At 45.7% G+C, this 22,355-nt stretch overlaps 1 protein-coding gene across 1 annotated transcript; it reads right to left on the bottom strand.

Moving 5' to 3' along the window:
- Positions 1-4,360: 4,360 nt before the first annotated feature.
- Positions 4,361-18,774, bottom strand: MPZL2 (myelin protein zero like 2). Its single transcript, XM_029573682.1, has 5 exons — positions 18,575-18,774; positions 15,359-15,525; positions 7,645-7,855; positions 6,259-6,403; positions 4,361-5,912 (listed from the first exon to the last, which is right to left on the bottom strand). The coding sequence occupies exons 1-5, from the start codon at positions 18,624-18,626 to the stop codon at positions 5,855-5,857; spliced, it is 633 nt and encodes a 210-aa protein (XP_029429542.1). The 5' UTR covers positions 18,627-18,774; the 3' UTR covers positions 4,361-5,854.
- Positions 18,775-22,355: the final 3,581 nt, after the last annotated feature.

Below are 22,355 nucleotides of genomic sequence, written 5' to 3'. Positions count from 1 at the left end.
AACCATTAAAGAATTTCATGGAGCAACATGATGGAGATTGCTCAAAATCTCAGCCTAGCTCTGTTGCAGCCTCCTCTGGTCTTTACTTCCTTGTTCTTCTAATACATATTTTTAGACTGACAGGGGTGGGGTTTTTTTAGACCCACCCATATGTGTAAACCGCAGAGACACGCACATGTGTGTGTGTTTTTGTCTATAATAGCTTTTGTGCTTGGTTTCCTATCCACCAGAAATATTCAGGATATATCCAGGAAGGGGGAAAGGTGCACTCAGACAGTTTTCTGTTTTTTGTTTTTTTTTAATTTGTGAATGTATGACGATTGCCCCAGCTTTTCACTTCCCTGGCTCACCTTTCAGCTCCCCATCTACCGATTTTCACCTCACGCCTATCTACCAGCATTGAATCTCCCAAGCTCACCCCTTCCTCTTTCTCTCTCTCTCACCTCTTCCCCATTCTCATTCCTTCCTCAGTCTCCTGTTTCTCCTCAGTCACCCTCTCCCCTGGTTCCAGTCCTTCAGTGGGTCCTCTCTCCCTTTTCAATCTCTCCATCTCCCTCCATCCCCATCTCCTCCCTCTCTCTCTGTCCAGATTTGGGTCTGCCCCCATCCCCAATTCCCTATACACTCTCAATCTTCCCTCCACCCATATGTGGTACTCTTTCCCACCAGTCTCAGAACTCTCCCTCTGTACGGTCCTCTCCTTCCTCCCTACTCCTCTTTCATGCATCTTCTCTCTCTCTCTCTTCATGCTCCCATCCTGTAGGGCTTAATTTGTGGGGGAATAGCCAGGAATGCAGTTCCACTACTTCTATTTAGATTTAAGAAGTAGAGCAGGGGTGTTCTGCTCCAGCCCCTTCCCTCCAGGCAGCCTGCAGGGAAGAGGAGAAGAAAAGGTAAGCCTGGAGCAGAGGGAACGCACAGAACAGCTCCTCTGTTCCCTAATCCAGCCCCTTCCCTCCAGGCAGCCTACAGGGAAGAGGAGGAGAAAAGGTGAGCCTGGAGCAGAGGGAGCACACAGAACAGCTTCTCTGTTCCCTAATCCAGCCCCTTCCCTCCAGGCAGCCTACAGGGAAGAGGAGGAGAAAAGGTGAGCCTGGAGCAGAGGGAGCACACAGAACAGCCCCTTCCCTCCTGTTATTCCCCCACCCCTTTTCTTCTACAGGGAAAAGGAAGAGAAGAGGTGATACTGAAGCAAATGCTGCAGAGCAAAAAACAGATGCAAAAAGGGGTTGAGGAAGCAGAGTTTTGAAATTTATGAGCAATAATGCCAGTGATCACGGCTTCAACCCTGGCCTTGTTAAGCACTAAAGCTCACAAGTTTCACATTTATGCTAATTCAACCCTTTTTTTGTGTCTTTTACCCAGGGCTTAATTTCTGACAGAACAACCCAGAATGGTGCTCTGCCTCCTTTTTATCAGGAGCCAAGGAGACAGAGCAGAGCCAGCAGCATAAATCGGTTCTGGCTCCCCCCACGGAAATGGAGCAGAGCTGGCAGTGTAAACCAGTTCCAGCTCCCTGCAGGAATGGAGCAGAGCTGGTGGTGGCAGGATCATTTCTGCCTGGCCCCTCCCAGAGAAAGCTGAAGCTCCGAGAGTAGGGCAGCCATGTGATTTCTGTGCAGTTTCCTGGCCCAACTGAAACGCCCATGAGGGGGAGGATGGGAAGGGGAAGAGACAAGAGGTGGATGCCTGTCAGCCTCACTGCTTCTGCTGTGTCTGTAAGAGAGAGTTCACACCCGAGTCTCCCCCTCACCCAGGTCAAACCTGGCCCCCTACCCCTCTCCCACCCATGCTACACAGCTCCACTTCCTTTTCCTCTATAAATTCAGCCCTGCCATCCTTTCTCCATCTCTCTGGGCCCTCACCCCATGTACAGACTCCCTCGCCCCTGTCCTCCCAGCACAACCACATGCTGGTTTCCCTCTGCCTATCTTCCACCAGCCCATGTGGGCCCATCTGCCCCTGTCCTCCCCCCCCCCCCCCCCCCCCTTACTGGCTGACAAGCTCCATACATAAATGATGCTGGCAGAGCCCAAGGCACCCCTGTCTTATGGTGCCCCAGGCATCCTGCCAGCTCACCCTATTCAACCTCCAGCCCTGATGCAATGCAGAATGAATAGGCACCTTCCTTCTCGGGGTTTTATTTTATTTTGCCTGAGAATTTCAATGTTAAAACAAACAAACAAAAAAATCAGTGGAAAAGTGAATTTGATGACCACACAGAAGTGGCAAGTTATTTTTGCATGGATTCCTTTTTTGTTCTAACATTGAAATTCCCAGGCAAAATAAAAAAACCCGAGAAGGAAGGCCTCTAAAGAGAATGTAATGATTTTTGGTTGTTTAAAGTGCCAACTCTGGTATCCCAAACATTTTGTGCTAACACTGCAGTATGAGCAGCAGTACAGACGGGATGCTGCAGAGACGCAGCAATGCACCATATACCTGCCTCGGCAGAACTGAACTAACTGCAAAGCCTCTCAGCGCAAAAAGTGATCTACAATAAAACAGTGCACGTTGACATCCCAAGGCAATCAGACGGGCAGTATTCTGTTTGCGGTACTGAAAGAGAGGCATGGGGGCTGCAGCAGACAAAGGCAATGTTGTTTGCAGCAGGAAGTGCTGAGCTGGCAGGAGCCGCAGCTCTGGAAACCTGAGAGCTGCTTTCTAGGTGGCTGCTGTTCATGCAGCCTTGGTCAGCCTGCGGCTTTGGGAAGGGCCGCAGATTTGACCCATGGCCGCAGAAGACTGGGGGCCAGGTTGAAGGAGGCGGCACATCTCTCTCTCTTCCTCACCCACTGTGGTCCTGGCTTGGGGCTATCAGGAGGAAAGCAGCTGGCATGTCCGGCTGCGTCCTCTGCTGCCTGTGGCCGGAGTCACGCTCTGAAGCACAGTGGTCACTGTCGGGCCCCATGGTTTAAAGTGCAACACTCTGGCCTCTGCAGCATAGGAGGAGATAACAGGAGGAGGTGCCACTGTCCTCCTCAAGGTCAGGAGGGGATCAGGAGAGGGGGGTGCAGGCAAGTGAAAGGATTGGGGGGTGTGAGTGAGGGAAAGAAGGGATCAGCCTTTAGAAGTATGCGGGGAGGAAGAGAGCAGCGAAATCTGGGTTGGGGGGAGGGGGGGGGAGGTCCTGCCAGCAGGCCAGAAATGAAACCTCTGAGACCTGCCCCTGATCATTGTACCTTCCCTAATTTTGTCATTTTTCCTCTCCCTTTATTTTAATCATTCTGTATATTATTTTGACAACACATGCGAAATTGTCGGGCCAATAAAGTTACCTGAATCTGAGGGTGGCTCCTCCCTCCCCAATTCCTCTTCCTTCTGCTCCCCGATTCCCTCTCTCCTCCCTGCGTAATCTCCTATCCCTCTTCCCCGAGATCCGTTCTACCTCTCCCTCCTCCCATTCCCTTTGCCCTCTAAAAGAACTAAAAAGACATTAACCAGACACAGAGTTAAATATAAGAAAACTTTATTCTTACAAAGTAAAATTTAATATGTAGATCTATGAAAGTTTACACAAACATGTCACACAATTTTCAAACTCTTGCCACAGCATCTAATCTTCAGATACCACAGGAACCAGGGGTGAGGGATGGGGACTGTTTATAACCCAAGAGCAAGGCACAGTCCACCTTTATTCTGGCTGTCCTGGCTATACTGGGAATTGTATTTGTTATTCTCCTTTCTGTAGCCTGTAATTTTATTTCACTGTTATGTAATCTTCTCTTTTTCTTTTATTTTAACCACTTCATGCACTACTTTGGCAACACGCAGGGCTGGTGCTTCTATTAGGCAAACTAGGAGGTTGCCTAGAGCGCCAAGATTTTGGGGGCAGCAAAATCCCACCAGTGTGAGATCCAGAGAGGGAGCTGTGCCAGAGCCACAACTGCTAAAGAAGGGAGCGCAGTCCTAGAGCCACTGCTGTGGGTAAGAACATAAGAATGGCCATACTGGGTCAGACCAAGGGTCCACCAAGCCCAGCATCCTGTTTCCAACAGTGGCCAAACCAGGCCACAAGAACCTGGCAAGGTCCCAAAAACTAAGTCTATTCCATGTTATTGTTGCTAATAATAGCAATGGCTATTTTCTAAGTCAACTTAATTAATAGCAGGTAATGGACTTCTCCTCCAAGAACTTATCCAATCCTTTTTTAAACACAGCTATACTAACTGCACGAACCATCTCCATCGCAACTATATCTTTTTTGAGATAGGGTGACCCGAATTGTACACAGTATTCAAGGTGCGGTCTCACCATTATGACATTTTCCGTTCTATTAACCATTCCCTTCCTAATAATTCCTAACATTCTATTTGCTTTTTTGACTGCTGCAGCACACTGAGCCGACGATTTTAAAGTATTATCCACTATGATGCCTAGATCTCTTTCCTGGGTGGTAGCACCTAATATGGAACCTAACATTGTGTAACTACAGCAAGGGTTATTTTTCCCTATATGCAACACCTTGCACTTATCCATATTAAAGGGAGCTCTGTGCCGGAGCCACTGCAGTGGACAGAAGGGGGCGCTGCGCCGGAGCCACTGCAGTGGACAGAAGGGAGTGCTGTGCTGGAGCTGCTACCAATAGAATAAGTTGGGGGGTGAATAACCAAAGGTTCACCTAGGGTGCCAAACAGACTTGCACCAGCCCTGGCAACATCTGTACAAACAGTCATGCCAATAAAGTTTCCTGAACGGCTTCCTGCTGGAAGAATTTCCCGGCAGTGAGCTACAGCTGCAGCAAAGGAGACTGCTCACGGATTTGCTCTCTCTCCTCTCACCTGGCTTCCCCACCCATTTTATTCCCTCCCCCGCACACCGACTGTACCAAACATTCATGTCTCGGCAGGCAAGCTTACCTCACCCACCCAGCAAATACATTTTCAGCAGAAGAGATTAGGAAAGAAGCCATAAGCCAGATAATGTTCCGGGCGCTGGCCTGAAGCAGCAGGGCCAGCCCCGTGCCAGAGGGAGCAGAGCTAGGGTCAGAGGCGGGTTTATTATTTACATTCCGCCTCTCGGGCACTTCAGAGCGGATCACCTGTGCCCCTCCAGGGGACTGCATAGCTACACCGCAGCTGGAGATGAATCTCTGCTACTGGGAATGCCGGAGTTGATGCTTGACCTCTGGGAAAGGGAGAATAAGGCACCAGTGCTGCTGGAGATTAGGAGGCCAGTGCTGGGGGGGGGGGGGGGGGGGAGGGTCATCCAGCCTCTTGTGGAGTGCAACGTGAGGAAGCTGGGCTCAGCGGTTTACAAATGTCCTGGCCCCCTTAGGCTGCGTCAGGCACCCTACAGCTAGCGCTGCTCAGCTGACGGGGGTCGCTCCTGGTCCGGAGGGTTAATAAACAAACAGGCAGGTTTCAGCACTGACTCCAGAACAGAAAAGAGAAAGGAGTGAGTGAGTGGACCACAGAAAGATCGACACCCAGGGAGGGTACTGTGCTCTCCTTGTCGTCCACTTACTGTGGCAGCGAGAATCCATCCATCAGCGAACAGGCCCCAGGCTGCCCCTAAATTGCTACAGCTACACACACCTCCCTTCTCCTGATCTGTACTGACCCCAAGTGGCTGAAACCCTGCAGTTTCCAAACATTGCGGTAAGACATTTCCTGCAGACTGTGCGGTGAGTTTGAGCTGTTACAAGGAGCTGGGCAGAACCGGGGGGGGGGGGGGGGGGAGTGAGGGAGGGAGAATCCCAGGTCCTCCAGAAATTACCCCTTGCATTACCCTGTATGCCTCTCTATTGATTTTTTGCTTCTTTTCTCACTAAGCTGCCTCTTCCCCCCCCCCCCTGCCAGTGCCTGTGAAGGGGGTACCAATGTCCCAGTGTTTCCTGGCAGGATCCCTTCCGTTAGGTGGTGACGGCTGCAGGGTCCAGGGGCTTCTCATTCAATGGTTCCTTCTCTTTACTGCAACAGAACAAGCAAAGGCTGCACATGAGTGAACCCCCAACGAGAGTCTCTCACGCTCCGGTTGACCGAGTCCCCCCCTCTCCCACCCCCGCTCCCCTACTCAACTCACTGCCTAGGAAACCTCATGCTAACTGACCAAGTCTCCCTTACTCACTCACTGGCAGAAGTCTCACCCTGACAGGCCGAGTCCCACTCATTGCCTGCTGATGCCCCCTCCCAGCCGGTCCTCGCTTACTGGCGGGAGCTCTCCCCCTTCCGACAGGCCGAGTCTCCCTCCCCGACGGCGGCTGGAGTCTCTCTTAGACGAGAGCGAGCGAGGTGCCGCTCAGTCCCTGCCTCTCACCATTCCAGCACGGATATCGGAGTGCTGCTTTCCTGTCGCTTCCTCCGGCAGCGTCGCACCAGGATCACCACCACCACCAGCACTATAATGAGGGCACAGGCGCCTCCCACGACCACAGCCAGGAGGTGGATCTCCGAGAAAGTAACTGGAACAAAAAAAAAGGGCAGAAAGTCATGAGCAGTCCTCCACGCATAAACTGGTTTCCTATCTCCTCCTCGTATACACCCTCGGCCCACCCCACAGACGGGCCAGTGCAATAACCTGTGCATTAAGAACCCGAGCGCTGGATTTCAGCGCACAGTTTTAAACTCGGGTTAATTTTTTTTTTTTTTTAACTCCTGCTGCAGTACGCTAATGCATCGGGAGTTAAAAAAAAAAAAAAGCGTGCAGATTGCAAAACGTGTGCTCAGCACAGGGTGAATGCGCATTTTGGGATGAGAGTTCTTAAGTGGTAGTCGGGTGCTGCTGCGCTCCACAGCTCTTCTTCATAGCCTCAGCTCTTCTTAGAGGCGAATCCGCTGCCCTCCTGAATGTGCATTTTTACAGCGGTTGGAAGAATTTTCTTTTTTTTTTTTTATCGGACAAGGCATTAGTTAGTTTCAGTTTGCCTTCCTGCCTCTTCAAGCAAGGAATGGTCTTCAAGCAAGGTTTTGTCTCCTTTTTCCTGCTCTCGCCTTCCTGCTTCCAGGGGTGGGTTCTACATCCAACACGGGGCGATGCACAGAGGGAAATGAGCACTGGGGGGGGATGGGGGCAAAAGGAGCAGCCGTATCTCTAGAGCCGGGGTTGGAAGCAGGCTTGACCGAGTCGGGCTGCGGTAATTTCTCACTTCTACTGAAGGCGGTAGGGCGAGAGCAGCCCTCGAGTCTGATCCCCTTGCCCAGCCTGACAGAAGCCTTAAAGCAGGGAAACCTCTGCCCTTCTCCTAGCATTGGGACGTTTACTCCACCTCCCTTCCAGGAGTTAAATTTCCAGTGCAACTCTCTGTGTTGGGAGGGAGTAACTAATGCCCTCGTTTGCATGGGATTTCCATGCAGGGGGCACTAAGACCGAATCATAGTTTTGCCCGCATTTTTTCTGCAGTTTAAACTGCTTGCCGCATGGGCAGCAGAAAATGCACGCACAACTGTGGATAAAGCTGAACGCACCCTTCTGCATTCCCTTGAGATCTGTCCTCTCTGTCAGGAAATGAACCTTGAAAGGAATTTACCACAATGAAATGAAAAACGGACATCAAGACACCCATGGAAGGCTTCATGACACAGCCACACATACTCAATACAGCGATGGAAGGAGGCATGGGGGGGGAGCTCTGCCAGGAGCTAGCCCAGTTCCAGATGTTTGTCGCACCACACGTTTCCCCCAGACGCCCATCCGTTTACCTACCATGCTTCACCACTTGCAGCTGGATCTCCCCCACTCTCCCGTGCACGTCGGGCGGATTGATGACCCGGCAGGTGAAGGTCCCATTGTCCGAGAACTGCAGGTCCCGGATGATGATGGAGGCATCACTGCGGCTCACATCGCCATCCCAAATGGCACGGTTTTTAAAGCGTCCTAGCTGAGGGGGATAAGCCTGCCCATGGTAATAAAACACCTGAAACACCAGAAGAAGACAGCATGTTACAAAGGCTCGGCACTGCATTATGATTTGTTGACATATCGTATATTTATATTGTACAGGGTGGCCCATGGAAAAGTAGCCCGCCTTAATATTTGGTTCTTCATTATGTAGCTCACCTAGAGCCATTTAGGGAAAGCAAGAAATGCGTGTAAATGAAGAAACAAGCACATGCGATTTAAACATACAGTTCAGATTTGTGCGTGCATGCATCACCCAAGAATGTCAACACCCGCACGTCTATCGACGCCTGCCAATCTTTGCATGTATCAGACTGGGGATGACAGAAAATGCATTCTCCTTCACGTTGCTTGAGCAGGACGGGGTGCAAACTTTGAAACATTACAACAGCCGGGGCCGGCCGAATGAGTCAGTGGCAGTGCTCCAGGTGCCATAGGGAGGGATTTGGGTCCCTCTACTCCCTGGGCTGGCTGAAGATGCCACAGAAGAAGTGTCCCCAGCCCCTGGGGTGGGGTGGGGGAAGGAAACCTCAGTTATTGCACAATGACGACACCTACTGCTCAGATTTAGGGCCTATAATCGCAGGATTCTGGAAGGAGCTTGGCCCCTGGCTAAAGCTTGACAGCGCCAAAAATCCCAGATTAATCATGAGTGAGGCACACGGGGGCCAGAGCCCAGTGCAAGCCAATTCTAACTGAGCTGGAAGTTCCAGGCATTAAAAAAAGGAGAAATATTACAATGAATAAAGGTGCAAACAGCTACAGGAATTCTGGCCTTGCTGTCAGAGGTGGAAGTGTAGACTTCTGTCTCTGATGCACTGCTGAGGTCTACAGCCTTCATGCATTGCTTCTTCATTTATTTATTCACTCGGTGGAATGGTGAAGGCGTGAACAAAGCTGCAATTGTATCGTTTCTTTCTGGATTTACCCACTCTTACAGCCTATCAACTTCTGCTCTGGAAAACGCTGATAAAGTTGTTTCGAGATGGGATCTTACCCCATGTAGGCTACAAAAAATGTTTCCCCACTGCATCAGCCCTGTGCTGGCATGAATGTAGCTTGGATGGCTCCATGTGACATATCCGGTGGGAATGTCCTAAGCTAACCCACTTCTGCACAAAAGCACAACGTATAATTTAAAAACCATGAATGAGACTGGGGGTTTCCTAGCAGCCAAGCAGGTTTCTTTTCGGTGCACATCACAGATCTGGGAGATGCCGCTAGGAAACTGCTGAACCATCTTTTGGCAGCTGCCAAAGATGTACTATTTGCTTCTTGAAGAAAGTGAAATCACTGACATAGTATGGCTAAATAAAGGGCGGGATGCCATTACAGCCTTCCAAAAAATACATTCATTATCCTCCATTCATTCAGACTGTGCTACTGTGGTGTCACAGGCTCTCAAGATGGAAAAGGGATGTTCCCAGTTTTGCACTGGCTCCCACTCTGGTAACAGATTTCTTTTAAATGTCCATTCATAATTTGAGGGCAGCTATTTAACTATAGACCATGATAGCAACCCCTCAGAATACTATTTTGATTGTTCCTTTCATAAAGAAAGCTTGTTTGTTTCATGCATGTTACTGGTCTCTGGCATAGACATTAGGGAGATGCAAGATCCATTTGTAAACTTTTAAAGACTTTCTTTTTTTAACACAGTATTTCAGTGGGTTTGATGATCATTTATTTTCTCTGTGAATTCATTGTATTAAGTGCCCTTGTGCAAGAGATGCTGTTAATTGTTTTAACTATGGAATTTTTAATTTATTTGTATGCTAATCTTGCTGCACTCTTATTCTTTTAACTTAAGAACATAAGAAATTGCCATACTGGGTGAAACCAAGGGTCCATCAAGCCCAGCATCCTGTTTCCAACAGAGGCCAATCCAGGCTACAAGTACCTAGCAAGTACCCAAACACTAAGAAGATCCCATGCTACTGATGCAATTAATAGCAGTGGCTATTCCCTAAGTAAACTTGATTAATAGCAGTTAATGGACTTCTCCTCCAAGAACTTATCCAAACCTTTTTTAAACACAGCTACACTAAGTGCACTAACCACATCGTCTGGCAACAAATTCCAGAGCTTAATTGTGCGTTGAGTGAAAAAGAATTTTCTCCAATTAGTTTTAAATGTTCTATTTGCTAACTTCATGGAATGCCCCCTAGTCCTTCTGTTATCCAAAAGAGTAAATAACCGATTCACATCTACCCGTTCTAGGATTCTCGTGATTTTATAGACCTCTATCATATCCCCATTCAGCCATCTCTTCTCCAAGCTGAACAGCCCTAACCTCTTCAGCCTTTCCTCATAGGGGAGCTGTTCCATCCCCTTTATCATTTTGGTTGCCCTTCTCTTTACCTTCTCCATCGCAACTATATCTTTTTTGAGATGTGGCGACCAGAATTGTACACAGTACTCAAGGTACGGTCTCACCATGGAGCGATACAGAGGCATTATGACATTTTCCGTTTTATTCACCATTCCCTTCTTAATAATTCCTAACATTGTTTGCTTTTTTGACTGCTGCAGCACACTGAGCCGATGATTTTAAAGTATTATCCACTATGATGCCTAGATCTCTTTCCTGGGTGATAGCTCCTAATATGGAACCTAACATCGTGTAACTACAGCAAGGGTTATTTTTCCCTATATGCAACAACTTGCACTTGTCCACATTAAATTTCATCTGCCATTTGGATGCCCAATTTTCCAGTCTTGCAAGGTCCTCCTGTAATGTATCACAATCCACTTGTGATTTAACTACTCTGAATAATTTTGTATCATCTGCAAATTTGATGACCTCACTCGTCGTATTCCTTTCCAGATGATTTATAAAAATATTGAAAAACACCAGTCCAAGTACAGATCCCTGAGGCACTCCACTGTTTTCCCTTTTCCACTGAGAAAATTAACCATTTAATCCTACTCTCTAATTCCTGTCTTTTAACCAGTTTGTAATCCATGAAAGGACATCACCTCCTATCCCATGACTTTTTCTTTTCTTAGAAGCCTCTCATAATGCCTTCTGAAAATCCAAATACATTACATCTACTGGTTCACCTTTATCCACATGTTTATTAACCCCTTCAAAAAATTTAAGCAGATTTGTGAGGCAAGACTTGCCTTGGGTACATCCATGCTGACTGTATTCCATTAAACCATATATTTCTATATATTTTGTGATTTTGATCTTTAGAATAGTTTCCACTATTTTTCCCAGCACTGAAGTCAGGCTCACTGGTCTATAGATTCTTAGTTCGCCCCTGGAGCCCTTTTTAAATATTGAGGTTACACTGGCCACCCTCCAGTCTTCAGGTACAATGGATGATTTTAATGATAGGTTACACATTTTAACTAATAGATCAGAAATTTCATTTTTTAGTTCCTTCATGACTCTGGGGTGTATACCATCCGGTCCAGGTGATTTACTACTCTTCAGTTTGTCAGTCTGGCTTACTACATCTTCTAGGTTCACAGTGATTTGGTTCAATTAATCTGACTCATCACCCTTGAAAACCATCTCTGGAACCGGTACCTCCCCAACATCCTCATTAGTAAACACAGAAGCAAAGAATTCATTTAGTCTTTCTACAATGGCCTTATCTCCCCTAACAGCCCCTTTAACCCCTCGGTCATCTAATGGTCCAACTGACTCCCTCACAGGTTTCTTGGTTTGGATTTATTTTAAAAAAGATTTTATTATGAGTTTTTGCCTCTATGGCCAACCTCATTTCAAATTCTCTTAGCCTGTCTTATCAATGTATTACACTTAACTTGACAATGCTTATGCTTTTTTCTATTTTCTTCAGATAGATCCTTCTTCCAATTTTTGAAAGATTGTTTTTTGGTTAAAATAGCCTCTTTCACCTCATCTTTTAACCATACTGGTAATTGTTTTGCCTTTCTTCCACCTTTCTTAATGCGTGGAATACATCTGGACTGTACTTCTAAGATTGTATTTTTAAACAATGTCCATGCCTGTTGTACACCTTTAATCTTTGCAGCTGCACCTTTCAATTTTCCTCATTTTTTCAATGTTTCCCTTTTGAAAATGTAGTGTTAGAGCTGTAGAATTACATACTGTCCCCTTTCCAGTCATTAGTTCAAATTTGATCATGTGGCCCCACACCATTACCTCTCTTACCAAATCCTGCATCCCACTAAGAATTAAATCTAAAATAGCCCCCTCTCTCATTGGTTCCTGAACCAATTGCTCCATGAAGCAGTTGTTTATTCCATCCAGGAACTTTATTTCTCTAGCATTTCCTGATGTTACATTTACAAAGTCAATATTGGGGTAATTAAAACCTCCATTATTACTGCACTGCCAAATTGGTTAGCTTCCCTGATTTCTCTTAGCATTTCATCATATATCTGATCATTTTGGCCAGGTGGACGGTAGTAAACTCCTATCACTATACTCTTAACCAACACACATGGGATTTCTACCCATATAGATTCTACTGAGCAATTAGTCTCTTGTATGATCTTTATCCTGAGGACGCTATACACTCCTGGACATAAAGTGCCACATCCCCACCAAGATGGTGCTCCCTATCATTATGATATAATTTGTACCCTGATATAGCACTGTCCCATTGGTTATCCTCCTTCCACCAGGTCTCTGAGATGCCAATTATGTCAATCTCATCATTTGCTGCTATACACTCTAACTCTCCCATCTTACTTCTTAGACTTCACTTCTGGCATTGATATACAGATATTTCAAAGTGCATTTTTTGTTTGTATTAACAGCCTGCTTTTCAGTTGATAGGGATTATTTGGAATTCTTTAGCTCAGGTGATTCTTTACTTGGACTACGTTTGCTTTTATTGGAACCTCTCTGTTGGGATGCCCTAACTCTCCTGTTTCATTAGTATCCTTCGAAGATACCTTCCTCCGAACCATGCACTGCTGAGCAACTGTCGGCTTTCCCCCTTGTTCTAGTTTAAAAGCTGCTCTGTCTCCTTTTTAAAAAATTAGCGCCAGCAGCCTGGTTCCACTCTGGTTAAGGTGTAATAATTTGTTTATATGAATGTGCTATGAAACATGCTGTTCCTTGCTCAGGGGGCCTTAGTAGTAAGCCAGTTATAAATTCAACTATGTTTCTCTGGTGGAAAGAAATCACTGCACAGAGGAAACAGACTGGAGACTTATTATAAATCTGTCTTAGATTAACTGCAGCAAGTGCTCTCAGACCTACTCACCTTCTTTTTGTCTTGTTCTCTCTGTTATTTTATCTTCCTTTTATTTTCTTACTAGCTGAAACCCACAAAATGCTACCAAATTCAGCTGCCAGAATCTTAAGTGGACTTGGTTCTCATGATTATATTTCTCCAACCCTTCATTCCTTGCACCAGAAGGAATGAAGGGTTGGAGAAATATATTGTGTGTGTATCTGCTACTAAATTGTTCTGGTACTTTATAAATTGTTACATCTCAACATTTCACCTTGGGCAAATTCAATTTTAAAATTCTGTGCTCCCACCCGAACTCTCTGTTGTACCAATCGATTTTTATTACAAGTTCCTTCTTTCCCTTCTGTCCATTTGTCAGAGCCCTGTAAATGTGCTTCTCCTGTTACTGGATCTCAGTTATAGAAGGAGCATCCTGATTTTATTAGAAGCATGATTTGTGTTACCATCTTTAAAAAAGCAGTGAAAACTCATTGCTTTTAAAGCAGTGCTTGGTGATGATGTGGAAGGTCAATCACCCCATTTATTTAGAGGCAGTGCATGCCCAAAATAAAATCTATACAGGCCTGTCACCTATCGTTTCCTCTTATTCAACATTCATCTGAGAATACGATCTAGTAGGTATGGTTTTACTCTGGTTTTGTCCCCTTGGTTCATTCTCAAAGCCAGTCTCTTAGTATTACTTTGTTTTAACTTTTATTTGCATCAATTTTATTTTAGTATCAGAAATGTTTCGCTTTTGTTTTATTGTGTATTTTCTTTTATTGCTTTATTTTGTTTTACTGTTTTATTATGTGCATTTCATATGTAACCTGCTGCGAATGACAGACATGAGCAGAATATAAATTCTTAAATAAAAATCTTTGTGACAATACTTCTGTAAATGCAGAATTTCTAGATATTCTTCAGCTAACGATTTTGTAGACAACAGTATGGTTGCCATGTCAGTCCACTTGAATACATGGAAGTAAAGGTTAACACGGGAAAAGCATGCAACCTAGGGGGATCCTACTTGTGCTCCTACTTAAGCTTAGTGTGTATTATTCAATGCAGAAGAAGCAGGCTCCACTGGTATTAAATGCAAGCAGCAACTCACGCAGACAGAAAATCAAACACAACAGAGATGATCAAAATGACACCTCCAGGGGGAGCACTTTGCAAACCAGACCACTGTGCCAATGACTTTATGATCAAGATAATTAAAGGAAAATGTAAAATAATCCAGAAACACAAGTCTTTTGAAGTAAAATGATCAGACACTTTGGAATTTATAAAAAAAAAAAAAAAGGACTCGGAGGTTTCTTATCTCATTAAGAGCCTGTCACTTTCTGATAATCACACTATCACTGGAAGGCTTTTTATGATTCACATATATTTTCTGGTAATGTCGTCTTTTGCTCATTCTATTCTGACCTAAGGAAGGGAGTAATAATCCTGAAAGTTAGTCAAGAAATGGATTAAGTTAGTCCAATAAATCAACTTAGAACTTGTTACTTGGGGTGATGTGGGGATAGGACTTTAGAAAAAAGGGCTCATGTGAATTGCTGTGCAATTCTATTTTTTACTGTTCTTTTGGATCTATGTTAGTTCCTTAATGTGCCAATACAAAAAAAAAAAAAAATCTGGTATCAGAGCCCCTCCTGAAAACCAGTCCAGAACTTCACAAAATAAGATTCCAAGCCAGAGGCTGCTTTTGGATCCTATCTTGCAGGGCCCTGCTAGCAGGGGGAAGGGTAAAGAGAAGCACACGAGACCCGCAATACACCTTATGGCCCAGGGTGAGTTAGAGCCGGATAAAGTGAGTCCCAGGTGTACGCATCTCTGGTGTGAGCATTTCTTTGGTACTAATGAATTCACCCTGCCTCACCCAAAACATCAGCATAACAGTTTCACACCCAGATTGAACCCTTAGGAATACCGCACTAGAGTGTGCCACATGCAGAGTATCATCACAGAAATGCCACACAATAGTGTGCGCCAAACTCAGAGCCTTCCCACAGGAATTCTGCACCATAGTGCACTATAGTCTTGATGATTGGTGCAACTGCTCACAGTTTCAAACTTCTGCTAATTCAACCTCTTTTTCTATCTGATACCATGGGTCCGATATACGGTATGTGCCTGTATTTTTCTGTGCTCTATAAGATCAAATCCAGGATGTTCCCATAAAAATACCAAAAAATAGTGAGCCAAAGCCAGACAATGCCCATAAGAATACCACATGAACATGTCCTCAACAACCAAAAGGATCTGAAGCAATGGGCAAGGGTGATTTCTACCCAACAGCTACAGAACAGGAAAGATGCGAAAATTGTACTTACAAACTCCTCCGGCCCTCCACTCTCGGGCTTGAAGTTCCATGTCACAGTTAGTGACTGACCAATGGGTTCAGATGTCCCAAAAGTACATTTCAGTCTGGTGTCTGTGCCATTCAAAGCCTCCACCTTCTCAGAGGTGTATATGTCCACTGCTGTGACCTGCAGGACAGCTGCAAGGAGAATATGAAGGAAATTCACCAAGGACATGCCGCACCCCTTCTGCGCAACACTAGCATCTCAGGCAGTGCCCTCACGCTCACCCTGCAGAAAGAGTAATCTCACACCCATGCTGGGCACCACTAATATCTCAGTCATCTTGTGCAGAAGTGGCCTCCATCTACCCTCCAGAAAAAGTGATCTCACACCCACCCTGTGCAACACCAATATTGTATCTCCGTCATCCTATTCAGATTGTGATTTGCACAGACACACACTGCATGAAAAGTGGGGGTGACTTGCACGGCACGGCAGATACTACCATAAGCTTGCTGGGTAGACTGGTTGGCCCGTTTGGTCCTTTTCTGCTCTCATTTCTATGTTTCCATGAGCGATCTCACACGCTCCTTGCTCAATGGCAAGATTAAGAAACTTTGATTCCCAGACAATCTTGTTTGCAGAGAACTCTTCTTTTCACAAATGACAGATTTACAGAACAAACAAGTGTGCCAAAAAATCTCTTTATAAGTTCATGAGGAATGCAGGAAGTACAAAGAAAGGATAAGCAGTATTGGCAAGACAGGAAACCTGTCTCTAGCACAGGCAGAAGAGTTGGGTAGAGATTTAAGGAAGTCCCTATCACAGCACCTAAGGAGAATTACTGTTCATTAGAGCATCCCAGCTATGGAATCTGGATTCCCTTCGTAGGGGGGGAGGGGAGATAATCTTCCAGAGCTTACACCGGGAGTGGGGAGGGGGAACCGAGCTGGACCTGGTGCTCATAAACTGAGAAAAGTGATCACCGGACAGATAAGGGATCCAGAAAGACAATGGGATTGGAACGGAGCAGTGCTAGCTTTATTGTGATGGGGGGGGGGGGGGGCACAAGAGTCCCTGCCACTGGAAGGAAGGGAGGGAGGGAGGGAGGAAGAAAAGGTGAAACCAAGCAAAGCCAATGCAAGGGCAACAAACCTTTAGGAAAATAAAGAAAAGCAAGGGAAGAGAGTCCAGGATGGCTTTTCAAACCGGTGGCTGATAAGGTAGGAGCAGAGAGAGTAGTATTTACCAGGTGGAAGAGACCCCAGAGGGAGGAGCTGAGAAAAAACAAAGGAGAAAGTAAAACAAGGAGAACAACATGCCCTTTTTTAGAGATGTTAGCAAAGGGCAAAGTGCCAGAGTGAGATTGTAAAACTAAAAGAAGGAAAGGAATGTGCGGAGGGGACAGCGAGAAAGCAGAAATATTGAACTAATACTTCCTGGCAGCACTTCCCAAAGAAAAGGACGTAAGGAGCAGCAGCTGAGCGTCCGGTAGACCCCATTCCATTTGTGAAAGCGAGAGACAAGACAGAACTAGCAAAGCAGTGAGTGAACAAGGCAATGCGGCCGGATGGGATGCAGCCACAGGCAGTGAGTGAACGTAGAGAGTTGGGAGCAAGACACAGGCTGGGAACCTCAGACCAGTAAACTTGACCTTGGTGGTGAGGAGATCGAGGGAATTAAAGTTAAGGGTTGTGGAATGCCTAAAATCCAGCAGCTTCTGAAGCAGCACTTCCCAAAGTGGGCAAAGTCATGGCCAACGAATCTCATGAATTTCTTTGGGTGACCATGGGGCAAGGGTTGGCTGTGATGTCACATACAAACCGACTATGGCAGCCCATTTAGTATTAGGGTTGCCACCTGGCTCCAGATTTTCAGGACAGGTTGATCCAGTCCTGGTTTCAACCCCCTGCATGCAGGCACTTATAGTCTTGCTTTTCTTTAGGGAATGCAATAGAGAAAGCAGAATAAGTCCCAGCATGCAATGGGGTAAAACCAGGACTGGTTCAACCTGTCCTGAAACTCTGGAGCCAGTTGGCAACCCTATTTACTATTCCTGTTATAATATCACAGACCCTTCTTGAACCCTAGTTTAACCTCCACTTCTCCACAATTAGGGATCCTCTATAGTTATCCCAGGCTCTCCTGAATTCTGTTATAGTTTTTGTGTTCACCACCTCCCCAGGAGGCCATTCATGCATTCTGTGAAGAAATATTTTCTGATGTTACTCCTAAGTTTACCCCCTTTGAAAATGATTTGCTTTCTGTGCATTATTTATATCTTTGAGGTATTTGAAAGTCTCTATCATATCCCCCTCCGCTTGGATTTAAGGGTCCTTAAGTCGCTCATCATGAGTATTTTGGTGCAATCCTACATCATATTTTGACATTTTTATGTCTCTGCCCCAAAATGCTTACAGTCTAGGTGGGTACCTGAGGAAATAGGAGATAAAGTCGCAAAGAGCTTTAGTGGCAGAAGCAGGATTTGAACTCTGGTCTCCTGAGTCCCGGTCCATGTTTAGGCTAAGTAATAGACCACCCCTTCTCCCATCAGCATTTAAAAAGCAGTTTCAGTGGCGAAGAAATTCTATTGCAAGGGGGTCATGAGATGAGGCATAACATAAGAAAGAATACTTTACAGAAAAGGTGATGGAGTATGGAATAACCTCCTAATGGTTATACTGGGGGAGAAGCAGAGAAGATCGCTGGAACCAGGAGGAACAAAGATTAAGCAGGAGCTGCAGTCTTCCAGTAAGCAGGGAAAAGAGGCTGGACAGGTCTGGGGGGTCTTTACCTGGCGTCGTTTTCTGCATTCCCAGTTGTCTATAAGATGAAACTATGTGTAATATAACCAGAAACTGCAGATCCGTCAGCCCTCTGCCAGTCTGCCACTAACTCCTCTAATGTGAATGAGGAGGCAAAAGCCCATGAAAGCCATGATGTGGGCAGCAGCCTGTGCTTATCGGCGGCTACCTTTAGTCCTAGGCTTGGTAGAAGGACTCCAAACAGAGCAGTAAGGAAGAAGAAGAAGGGAGGGGAAAGGAGAGAGCCTGCCAGAGGAAGAGTTGTGTAACCCGAGCAGGGCAAGAGGCTCCCTCCCTAGCACACCTAGACCTGTCCAACCTAACCAGCGGCTTTCCCGGCGCCGACCCGCACGCTTCGCCTTCCGATCGCCCGGCTTCCCAGCAAGTCCCAGGCAGCCCTCAAAGGTCAAGCAAGGGAGGGGAGAGAGTCCGAGTGACTTACCTACGATCTGGAGTCCCAGCAGGAATGCCCAGCGCCCACCCTGGCAAGGCATGAGGGAAGGGAGAGCAGTGGGGGCAGCCGGCCGGGGTCTCCTCAGGAAGGAGGAGCAGCAGGAGATGGCTCCACACACCCCCACCCCCCCTGAGACAGGAACGTGAACTCCCCGGGACCTGGCTCGCTCTGCGCCAGTTTCGCAACTCCCCCTCGGCCAGAGCGAGGGAGCAGGCGGGGCCACAGGGAGCCCCTCCCTCCTTCCCTGCCAGCCAAATGGACACAAAAAGAGGCAGGTGCTCACCCGTTCTTGGGATGCGGGCCCATTTAGGAAGCCGCATCAGGCTGCCAAAGTATGTTTTATTCGGGTGGGTTAGGATGCCTGATCAGTTTTTCCTCAGTGGGCTGTTGGCCCGGGCCCTGGCAGTCAGCTGACGCGAAATAAAGTACGCGGGAAAGAGTCAGAGAGGGTGGCACTGTCCCGGCTTGGCCGATATATTTGCCCCCTTCACAGTGGGTGGGGCAGATAATGTGAAATTGTCCCTCTCCTTACAGGATCACAAAACAAACTCAATTGTCCAAGAAGTCTGTCTCTTGCAAGGGAGCAAAACAACCCAGGAAGAGGGGAAAACTTCTCCCAGACTTAACGTTCAAATACAAAGAAACAACCTATAGGTCTTTTCCTCTGATGCCCAGATTGCTGCTTTACTTCAATCTCCCTTCCAATTTGGCTTTTAGAAAAATTCATCTATTTCTAGTCTTCCAGACCTTCCCAGCTTCTCTATGTGCCCTACCTGACTTTTTATTTAATTTCTGCATTTATAGGTATGGAAAGTTCCTTAAATCATCATATATTTACCTAAAGTAAGCAGGATGATGCTGTCCTGTTTCTCACGAGAAATCAATCTTAGTGTCACAGGCAGCTGAAGAGTGACTTCTGCTTAAAAAAAAAAACAAAACTGATGAATTGAAACCTATATTTATTTATGTATTTATTTCAATTTATATGTTGCTAATATCTATAGCGGTTTACAGTAAATGCACACATAATGTCAACTACATTTAATACATACAAAACATAAAAACAAATAAAAGTAGAGATATCGTGCTGCACAGCACCATCAAAATATAATTAGCAAATTGCTTGCTTACAGGCCGATACAGTAAAAGTCGCCACTCTCCTGTGCATGCGATTCAGTAAAAAAAAATATTCAAATTAGGGCCTGCGGCAAAAAGAGGCACTAGGGACACTAGCGCATCCCTAGCGCCTCTTTTTTGACAGGAGCGGCGGCTGACAGCGGGTTTGACAGCCGACGCTCAATTTTGCCGGCGTCGGTTCTCAAACTCGCTGACAGCCACGGATTCGGAAACCGGACACCGGCAAAATTGAGTGTCCGATTTTCAACCTGCGAGCCGATTTTAAATTTTTTATTTTTATTTTTTTTAGTTCTTTTTTAATATTGGGGCCTCCGACTTAGTATCCCTGTGATATTAAGTCAGAGGGTGCACAGAAAAGCAGTTTTTACTGCTTTTCTGTGCACTTCCCCGGCGCCTGCAGAAATTAACGCCAGCCTTTGGGCAGGCGTGAATTTCTGAAAGTAAAATGTGTGGCTTGGCTGCACATTTTACTTACTGAATCGTGCGTGAATACCTAATAGGGCCATCGACATGCATTTGCATGTTGCAGGCGCTATTAGTTGGGGGGGGGGGGGGGGGTTGGCTGCGCGTTTTCAACCCGCTATTACCCCTTACTGAATCGGCCTGTTAAATAGGAACTCTTCAGAGCGCTCTTACATCCCTTAGAGCATTTCTTGATCCTGAGATCTTGTGGAGGAGCTCACAGAATCTTGCCCGACGGACGGAGGGAATGCCCAGCAGTGGTCTCTGGGAAGAACGAAGTGACCTGGTAGGGTTCTGAACCCGCAACAATGCGTATGCCCAAGGAAGTGAAGTGATGGCCAAAAGCCTGGATATTCGCGTGGCGATCTTGTACTTCATCCTCCACTGGACTGGGAGCCAGTGGAGGTTGAGTAACACTGGGGGGGATATGATCACTTTTTAATGCTGCCAGTAATAAGACGAGCTGCGGCATTTTGTAAGAGCTGTAATGGTTTTATCATTGAGTCTGGAAGGCCCGAGTATATGGCATTGCTGTAGTTATGACACTGATATTAGAAAAAGCTGAAACATGGGCCAAAAAATTCCCAGGCTGCAAAAAAAATGGCTTAAGGCCCCGTAGCAAGCAAAATGTATGAAATCCGGATTTTAGGGTTGCCTTTATCTGAGGAATACAAGACAGACTAGAATCAATTATTGCTCCTAAGCTTTAGGCCTGTGAGGTCACACAGACACTGTAAAGTGGATGAGCCGGGCCCGTAGGCAGAATCACCGTTGTGAAGGGCTTGACTCACCAGTGCCCTCTCCACCTGCTTTATAAGCACTTACTGCAGTCCCCTCCAGCACAGGCGTTACTGTTCCTTCCCTCCTATTTCACAAGCACTGGCATTATGGAAAAGCATTTCACGTACGTACAGTACCTGAATGTAATCCACTTTGAAGTGCCCAAAAGCGGAATATTAATCAAATAAAGAATATAAAAAGCATCCTGAGTCTTGTAACTACAGCATGGTGACCCTGACATCCCTACATGGCAAAATGGTAGAAGCTTTTCTAAAAAAACAAAATTACTTGTCATCTGGATAGACACAGATTAATAGGGCAGAGCCAACATGGATTTAGCAAAGGGAAATCTTCCCATATGAAGCTATTAGATTTTTTTTTTTTAAGGGGTCAGCAAATATGTTGACAAGGGTGAGTTGGTTACTATAGTGCTGGAGAACTTTAATCCCTTCTCAGGGAATTAGGCAATTCTTCAAGCATTTTAGCACACCATTTCTATACTTTACTGGAGAGGAAAAGGAAAAACAATTGGTCTGTATAAAATAATGGAAAGCAGCTCTTACCTGGGGTGACCTCCACTTTTTCTGATTCCTAGTTCAGCACCAACTGCAGAACTTTAATCTCCCTCGCAGCCTGCTAAATCTTTGGTTATAGAAAAGTACTCAGACACATGAACCATAAAATATATATCATTTACTTCTGTAAAGGGAGAATATGAAAACCAGGTCTGGAGCTCCAATCTTAGGGCTTCCAGTTTACACATCAGGCAGACAAAAGTGACTATGCTAGTCAGATATATTGCATTAAGAAAAAAGTCATCTTCATTAAAGCAATCATTTAAAATAAATTAAGTAATGTGACTGCACCCTCCTTGGAAATCTTTAAATGTCAAATGTCTAAACACAAAGCTCTGACTAAAACTATAACCCTCTGTTTTATTCCTACTTTCTTGAGAACACAGACTCTCCCCCAATTTCCACATGCCAAACCTTTGTAATTATTTCCTTCCCAAATACATTGTCCAGGTAGAACTAGAGGGAACAACATTTGACCTTTATAGTTTTTATTTATTTCTTCAGCGTACCTGCATTTTCAGAAGGCTTTTGACAAAATCCTCATGAAAGACTCACCAGGAAATTAAAAAGCCCTGGGATAGGAGACAAAGGCTAAAGGATAGGAAGCAGAGAGAAGGAATAAATGGTCATTTCTGTCAGTGGAGAATGATAAATAGTGGAGTGCCCACTGGATTTGTATTGGGACTGGTGCTTTTTAATATATTTATAAATAATTTGGAAAGGATGAGTGAGGTGATCAAATTTGTAGAATTAATAAAAGTTGTTAGATCACAAACTGATTGTGAGGAATTGCAAGAGGACTTTGCAAGACTAGG

Source organism: Rhinatrema bivittatum, chromosome 12, assembly GCF_901001135.1.
Source record: "Rhinatrema bivittatum chromosome 12, aRhiBiv1.1, whole genome shotgun sequence".
Lineage (NCBI taxonomy): Eukaryota > Metazoa > Chordata > Amphibia > Gymnophiona > Rhinatrematidae > Rhinatrema > Rhinatrema bivittatum.
Note: the sequence above shows the minus strand (reverse complement) of the source record. Positions and strands in the feature narration are given on the sequence as shown.